General features: G+C 41.8%; 1 protein-coding gene across 2 annotated transcripts in view; it reads right to left on the bottom strand.

Moving 5' to 3' along the window:
• Positions 1-1056: 1056 nt before the first annotated feature.
• cfap96 (cilia and flagella associated protein 96) overlaps positions 1057-8832 on the bottom strand; it is an 8829-nt gene continuing 1053 nt past the window's right edge. Inside the window, exons 2-8 of one of the 2 annotated variants that reach the window (XM_032528593.1) lie at positions 7621-7729; positions 6953-7172; positions 6686-6823; positions 5245-5320; positions 3525-3710; positions 2865-3028; positions 1057-1192 (exon numbers count right to left, since the gene is read on the bottom strand). In XM_032528593.1, the coding sequence (XP_032384484.1) occupies positions 1138-1192; positions 2865-3028; positions 3525-3710; positions 5245-5320; positions 6686-6823; positions 6953-7172; positions 7621-7726 (945 nt within the window). In that variant the 5' untranslated portion in view covers positions 7727-7729 and the 3' untranslated portion in view covers positions 1057-1137. The remainder of the gene's footprint in view (positions 1193-2864; positions 3029-3524; positions 3711-5244; positions 5321-6685; positions 6824-6952; positions 7173-7620; positions 7730-8832) is intronic. The other variant, XM_032528594.1, reaches the window with a different exon arrangement.

The raw sequence follows: 8832 nt of genomic DNA, 5'->3' as shown, positions 1-8832 counted from the left end.
AAGGAGACAGCACAGTCCCCTGTGGAGCCCCTGTACCACCACATCAGATAGAACACCGTCCTGACGGACAAACTGGTCTACCTGTCAGGTAGTCAGTGATCCAGGAGACTGTGGACGCACCGAAACTCATCAGCTGCAGAGTCTCACCTAGTAGCAGTGGCTGGATGGTGTTGAATGCACTTGAGAAATGAAAAAAAAAGTGCTTCTCACAGTGTGACGCCATCGGCATCCAGGTGCAAATGAGCTCGCTACAGAAGACAGATGAAAGCGTCATCTGTACCAGACGAGGCTGGTAGGAAAGCTGTAGAGGGTCCAGAGAAGATCTCACCTGCAGCCTCAGGTAGGCCCAGACCAGCCTCTCCAGCACCTTCATCACATAGGACTTTCATAAGAAGGAAAGTCACACAGGGGAGACAGGCTGCAGGGAACCATTTTCTTTAAAAAGACATTTATATTAATTCTATGTTATTGAATATATACATACATATGAATATATATATTTATATATATGGTAGCCTGTACTGATCAGCAATCATTTTAATCAGCAACATGCATTTGTTCTATGTTATTATAAGACTTTACATGCTTATCAACATGTTCTGTAACTGCTGATATTATTAAAGTGTGCCCCCCCCCCGTCTGTTACAGAGAGGAGAAAAGAGACAGCATGCAATGTGATTAGATTAGATTGTACTTTACTCATCCCACAGCTGGGAAATGTCCTTATTACAGCAGCAGCATTTTCTACAATAAGAGCAAAAACAAACCAATACACAAGTAAACACACAACAAGCCAACAGCAGACAGTGAGCAGAAGGTATGGCTGAATGTAAGTGACATCAAATAAAGGTTTCGTAAAGTGCTGCTGCCATGGTACAGAAAAACAATATTGCAGTGTAAATCGCTCATTTACAAAGTCCACATCACGTATCCACCATCACCAGTTCTTTTCAACAGACCATTGGAAACCAGCTGACACCGCTGATCACAGGTCAATTTTCCTTTCTACCAAGTCTCACAAGAAAAAGCGTCCCGTCACAGAATGGAAGACGAAAGTCACTCTTCTCAGCTTTATTTCAGCTATATTATGTCAGGGCTGATAGTGAAGCTAATGTTGGTGAGGTATGGGCGATGTAGTCAGAAGGTCATCACATTTGGAATGGCTGAGGTGTAGTTTGCAGAGTGAACACTCCTAAAAAAGAAACAAAAAACACCTCAGAAAGGATTCAGCTCAACATGTCTTTTTCTTGTGAAAATGTAATCACTTTTACAGACTCCATACACAATGTATCTTCAAAACTCAGCAGGTGTAATTACAGCCCCCTGTCGGGGACAAGGTCCAGCAGAAATGGAATGAGGTATCAAATTTAGAGTTCAACTAATGTTTTGAAAATGTCAAAGTCATTTAAAAGTCGTTTTTTATTCGTTTAGTTTTTTCTAGAATACAAATAAACACATCTACGTAAACATGTAGATCAATGCACTGATGCACAGACTCACCCGTTTTGTTGTAAACTGTGTAATAGTCCATTTGCTACCTTTGCTAGAGAGGCTGCAGGGCATGTTGTGTGTGTGTGTGTGTGTGGGTCTGGTCTACCCAACCAGCAAACCATTTTTAATTTTATTTTTAATTTTCACTTTAAAAGTAGCCCAATTCCGATGGAAAACCGCAGACTTGGCCACCCCTGTGTTGAAGTTGCACAGTGCAAAATTTCTATATTAATAACAGAAACAAATCACCACAGGTAGCCTAATAAGATGTTGCTTGAAGTGACACACCCACAGATAACTAGCATCAACTCTGCAGTTCCCCTGAGCCTTCATCAACCTCTCTCCTGCAGCAGCAGCAGCTGTTTTCAGTAAGAGCTCTGATAAAGCGTCTGTCCTCTACCTGCTCAGGAACTGTGTCCCCCACCTGCTGAGCTCCAACCAGCAGACAGACAGTCAGAGAGCAGCTGATGAACACAGCCGAGCATTCAGCAGCTACAGAGAAACAGATATTTCCCTCAGGAGTTGGTGGAGACTAGAAACGGCTAAAAGAGACAGAACATTGGACTGACTTTCATCAGGTGGACCTAAAGACGACGTGATTGAAGGTATTTTCAAGTCTTCAGGAAGACTTATAAATAACTTCAATCACCACTTTCACGTCCTCAAACTATTCAGCTGTTAGGAGGCATTCACTTTTCAGTAAACCAACCAAAATTGGTCCCGAAATTCATGATCCAATCACAGCGCGACATCCCGCTTTAAACGTCTTCTCTCTTGCTATCAGCTGTCTTTTCAGGCAAACGTGCGACCCTCCTCCTCCCCTTCCAGCTCTCGTCATAAACCACGGCAACCTGAGTCCTTTACCAGCAGACAGCTCCTCCGTTCGGTTCCTTCTCCACCATCACCAGTGTCTAGGCTCCATCGGGGGGGTAATATGATTGGCTTCTCTACCCCTTTTAAATATTTAAAGATGGAGTCTAATCCCCAAAGACTCTGTATATTTCATATTAGGCTTATGTAAAATACATCTTTGCATATCTGCAACAAAGTCTCTCCTGATTGAAATGGCGCTGCACGTCAGCTGGAGGTTTGCTTACACACAAGTTGTCATAACTTTTTAAGGTGATATGTCGGCCTTTAGTATACAGCAGCTTCAACAGAACGTTTCATCAGTTGTCCTACCCTAATGAGACCGAATGAGTTCCACTATCTACAAATGCCACATAATAGGATGCTTCTGTTAATTTGGGACTTTTTCTATAAACGAGAAGTCTTAATAATCTCTAGAGGGTTGTTTGTGTCACCTGAAATCTCTCTATGTGAGACCAGAGAACAGAGAAAGAGAACATCAGTAATAGAGACCGGGATCTCACCTGTTCACATTGACAGTGATGATGCTCTTGACAGGTACGCTCTTAGGACCAGGAGCAGGGCGGAAGATTGGCTCCTGATTGGCTGCTTTGGAGCGTCGAAGGACGTACGGATCAGCAGAATGTGAGGGATAAGGGTCAAACGTCCCCGCTTTCATTCCTCCAACCTAACACACAATACAGTCACACAAACACAGATAGATTGTGGTTAGGGTCAAACATATAATTAAAAAAAAAAAAACATCTTTAAAATTAAGCTAACGATAGCTCCAGGAGTTGGTTAAAGACACTGTCTCTGGCTGACTTTCAAAAGTGTTGGATAAACGCTGGATGGCTGAACATACATAAAGCTAAAAGGCTTAGGCGTTAGCTACATGTTGCCGCTAAAGGTTAGCCTCCTCAGCGTTGATGATCCATTTAGAGCACATAGAAATAAGGGAACTGTGTTCTTGTATTGCAGTGTAGAGCTCATTAGTCAGAGTGTTAATAATTAGTTACATAATAGTTGCATAAGACCAAGACCAGACCAAGCAGCCATATGTGAGGAGTTGGGAGTTAGAACGGGTTGGACATGTTACAGAACAAGTGTCACTAGATTATCAACAATTTATCTTTGACTGAGTGTATATCCCTATGATGTGGTGGAGCAGACAGGTGGATGACCTTTTTGCTGGGGGACGGGGGCTTGAAGGGGACTGCAGAGAGCTTCTGTGCAGCTGGGAGGGGCTTGTTTGCTGGTGGAGGTGGCTTGTCACTGCGGTAGGGATTGCTTTGGAAAAAATCTCCGGGGTGAAGGTTGACTTTGAAGGGCCCGTCTCTAAACTTTGAGGAATGGATTGCTGCCTCCTTCTGTCTCACACACACACACACACACACACACACACACACACACACACACACACACACACACACACACACACACACACACACACACACACACACGCACATGTAACATTCTAAACGTTAAATAATGTGTGTCAAAATGTGGTTGTTTTTTAAAGTACATAATAAGACACAGTACATCTATAATTTTGAAGGCCTTGACAAACCGGGGTTAAAGAGGTCACTGTTTTCCCAAATAGATTAATTTATTCTAATGGAATCGCCACTATTAGATCCACTTGAGAAGGCAAAATAAAGGGAAGGAGAAGGGTGATTTTACACGAACATGGCAACAAAAACGTCTTACAGGAGAGACAACAAGATTCAGGGGCTTCTCTCAGGAAGGGCCAACGCTGAAAGCTTCAGACAGATTCAAGGAATGGCGAGAGACTTGGTTGTTTATGACCCATTTAGGAAGCTGTTCCGTGACCAAGGTATATTCTGCTGAGTCATGTCCTGCCTCCTGCGTTCTCTACCCAGGCGCCACCCCTCGCCTAAACCAAACGGAGGATATCCAGGAAGTGAGAACGCTCTGACACGGACAATCTCCTTTTGGTACTACATGTGAGGAAGGGAAACTCTGGACAATGTCAGGACTTGGTTCCTGGGACATGGTCTGGAGTTCATGTGTAAAAATGGCTCATGTCACCAAGCTTATGGGCCCACCTACTTTGTATAGACGAGCGAGTACAATTGCTTATGAACACGAAACGCACACAATCCAGGTTAATTGAAGAGCAATTCTGCTTTATAATACAGTGGGTCTTATTTTGTGGTTTGGGCCTTTTAATATCAGTAATATTAACGTTGCACTCACAGTGAGTTTATTTTAGAGACCTGGGCCAGGGCAACTTCTCTTATAGGTCATAAACAAGCTGGACATTTGCTTCCTGACATTCACAGCTCACAACAAAGTGTTTGATTTTGGGTTGAGATTTTTTAAAGAAAATGACATCTCATCCTCTTGCTGACTGGGCCACTCATCTATGCTGATCCATGTGACTCAGATGTTGCAACAATGCCCAGGGGGAACATCAAGCCAATTAGAGTACAGCCAATGTCAATGATCAGTTAGCCTAATGCATGAAAAGAATATTTACCATATGACTTTTTTAGACTTGCTAGCTTGTCAACTAGTACTGTAGAAGGTAATCACTTAAGAAACACACAACACTAATGTCCTTAAAACTATCTACTATCTAGCAACATCTACCTGCCAGATCATTATTTTGCCTCTGTTTTTCTAGCTCACCTGTTGGCTTGTTTACAGCCACGTCTGATCATCAGCTGATGCACAGCTAATGCGGATCTTGTAATACACTAAACTAAACGGCTCATGTTTTTTGCCCCATCTGATTTCTTTGTAGATTGCGGTCGGGTTTCCACATCTCAGCAATGTCAGTAGTGTGATGCTTACAGTATTACTTATTTAACAGGGATTATGGCCCAAACTAAATAAAAATATACGGCCAAAGGTGTAACACCATGATTCAGAATTTACCTCCATGACTTCTTTGGCTCTGCTGTAGGGGTCTGAGGCATACAGCTCAAGTTTGGACAGTGTCACATTGGGATAGCTGCAGCAGATAACAGGGTAACATAATGGTACTTAAGCTGCCCAAAATATTGTGTCATCATTATGAGTTAGCCATAGGGTTGGGCATCGTTTGGGTGTTTTCCGATACCGTTACCTTTAAAACGGTGCCGTGCCTAAACGGAGCCTGAAACGGTGCCTGAGCCAAAATATATACAATATATTCATAATGTATATAATATAAAATATATTAAAAAGGAGCACACAACGATAGTTGGCGACATTAAAGAACAGCTTGTTTACTGCTATTAAATGACAAAAACAAGGTATTTGAATTGTACTTTGAATGCACCACGAGCATTTCAAGTTCAACAACGGCAGCTGCCCGCAGACTGTTCCGTCCCGGTGTTGGAATTTTCTACAGGCGAATACACTTTACACCTGTTTAGCTGTTGGCATTTTAGCCATTGTGTTTAATCCAGCTACTAGCTAACGGTAACATAGCATCTCGTGCTCCTGAAAAAAGGAGTCAGCGAATTTTTAGTTCTTGTTCGGTCCTGTTACTACCGTTTACGTCGGAACTATTTGCACCGCATTCCGGCACCCAACCCTAGTTAGTCTTATCATCCTTGATACAGAGCATGCTTTAATGATTTTAAAAACAACTTCATTTCATATATTAAACCCTCCTGTTGTCCTTTCAACAAGTTCCTATATCAGAAATTTGGGTTTCTTGCAACCGCATCGTCCAAACAAATAACGTGGATGGTTCCATACAGATAGTTGGTTGTTTTGTTCAATTGCTTAGCATTTGAAAAAGTAAATGATAAAAGAACATTGAAAAAAGTGACAAATATTTCAGAAAAAGCTTCAAAAACATTAGAAAAAGTGGCAAGAACGTCTAAAAAGAAAGTGTATAGAAAAAAAACATCGGGAAAAGCAACGGAAGAGTTAAAAAAGACAACCAAAACTTTGCTAAAAGTTTTCATTTCAAATTTTGAAGCAAAAAAAAAGAGTAAAGTTTCATGGTTTATGGGGAAGACAAGACAAGGGTTAACTCTAAAATAGGATTGCAACTATGAGAGTATCAGGTACATGTCCAGTGGTCTTAGTGCAATTCAAGTCTTTCCTGTGTTGCGCAGCACTGCTGATTCTTACTAGGACTCTGTGAAAACTACACATTACATTCCAAAACAGCTTCATCTTCTCAGAAAAACTCAGATTTACGAGATCACTGGTTATACAGAAGGGAGTCGGATCATTGCAAATCATCACATGCAAATTCTTCAGATATTTGATTACCAGTTTGTAGAAATGCATTTACACCATTTAGTGTTGTAGTTGGTAATAAAAAAGATACATTATGCTGTGGTCGTGAGCTACTTCTGAAAGAGTTCTTGCCATGAACCTGTAACCGCTGCCTTTCTTGGGAGGTGAGGTGACAATGTTGCGTCCAGGAGAGCGACGAGTTTTTCTAGCCACTGACAATGGACTCATGGCTTCGACTGGTCCTGACAGAGTCCCATAGTAACTCCCTGATCCACAGCTGGGGGCAGACAGAAACCAGATGTATGTATGTGTGACAGTGAGAAAGATAGATACAAAGGACATATTTACATTTTATTTCCAGTCTTTGTGTAATTCTGTGTGTGTGTGTGTGTGAGAGTTCTCTCACGGCTTCTTGACCCCGTTACAGGGCAGGAAGGCCTTGCCCAGGTTCTTATTGGTCAGCTGGATGCGGTTCTGTCGGGCCAGTCTCAGCGGGTCACTCAGTGCTTCACGTTCAAATATCCGCTTAAAGGACTTGTCGAAGAAGCCGTTCTGCAGAGCACATCGTTGTTTAGCGACACCCGCCTGCATCTGGCGGCTACGATACGCTGACTCGTTAAACGGACCTGGATTCAGAAAACAAAAATCACACGTGTATTTATATCCTGCAATACTTTTAATAATATTACTATCTATTGACTGATGCAGCTACGTCACCAAAAGTAAGAAAACACAACAGGTGAAAGAGCCATGTTCATGTTTCTGAAGACTTTTACATTTAATAATATTTATTTTCCACAAAAGGAACATTTTAATTAACATTCTATCATTTAAAGCAGTTATTTAAAAAAAAAGAGTCTTCACTTGAAAGAATATTAAAGGCTGTTTCATTCATGTGCGTGATTAAATAACTGGCCATTTGAAGATAAGAAGTAATAAAACGCTTTGTTTACCAGCACAAAAAGGGTGAATGAACAAAGACAAGAAAAAAAAGAAAAGTTTGCACGTGCAAACTTTTTGAATCTTCATTTGTGGAGTAATCAGGCGGATAACCATGTCCTGCTGGATGCTTACGGAGGGTGGGTGGAGTATACTTGTCTCCTACCGAGATGTAGCTCATCTCTTTAAAGATACCCAGACGCTCCATGTCACTCTTCCCATCACCGGATGGCATCTTCATGTACTGGAAATTACACACACACACACACACACACACACACACACACACACACACACAACAAAGGACGCGGCACACGCACACGCACACACACACACACCCACACGCAACAAACCACCCAACACACACACACACGGGCACACCACGCACACACACACACACACACACACACACGCAACACACAGCACGCACGCAGCACACACACACACGCGCACACACACACACACACACACACACACACACACACACACACACACACCTGTAATTGGGTACTAGTGTAACACTTGAGACAGTCCTGGGGGCTATAGATAAGGGATTAAGCCAGGATATTCCAGTTATCCTGGATGCATTTAGCACAGAAGCAGGGCCACTTAAGTTACCATGGAGATATATTCTCTAGAGATAGCCCGGTTCCGGCCAGGATTTATTAATCCTGGAGCCTTTTCTGTTTACTCAGCAGTGTTATCAACCTGCAATAAAATACAACTGGTGTGTGTTGCTTTTCAGTTAAATACTGTTAATATTTTAACATTGTGACCATTTTCTTACAATAATTATTCATGTTGCCTTTATATTGTGGATGAAGACTGCTGTTCATATTGTTGTTAGAAGTTTGGTGAGTGTATTACCGCAAGTTGTTGAGATAATTAGAAAAGGCTGATAAAGGATTATACATTTTTAAGAACATATCCTAATTGTACAACCCTCCCAAATGACAGTCTTAGTTCACTGGACCGGTATATATGTAGTGTTGTAGTCTACTGTACATTCATGTAACAGGGAGAGGACACCTCAATGGTTTTAGACATTATATTTTGCTGGGGGAAGAATAACAGATGAACAGCTAGTGGCACTGTTCCATAGCTGCCGTCCGGAGGCTTGCTCCAACCTAAGTCAAGTTCCTCGTATGTCTGTCATACCTGGCGAATAAAGCTGATTCTGATTCTGATTCTGATTCTGATTCAGATGTATACTCCTTATAGTCATGTTTACAGTGTCCATTATATGTATCACTTAATTATCTTTATGCTGTCTAGATTTTAGGGTCCAATTTCCTTAGTGTCTTTCTTTTATATATCCACATATATGAGGGAGCTAAGCACATAATA

This window comes from Etheostoma spectabile, chromosome 10 (assembly GCF_008692095.1).
Source record: "Etheostoma spectabile isolate EspeVRDwgs_2016 chromosome 10, UIUC_Espe_1.0, whole genome shotgun sequence".
Taxonomy (NCBI): Eukaryota; Metazoa; Chordata; class Actinopteri; order Perciformes; family Percidae; genus Etheostoma; species Etheostoma spectabile.
Note: the sequence above shows the minus strand (reverse complement) of the source record. Positions and strands in the feature narration are given on the sequence as shown.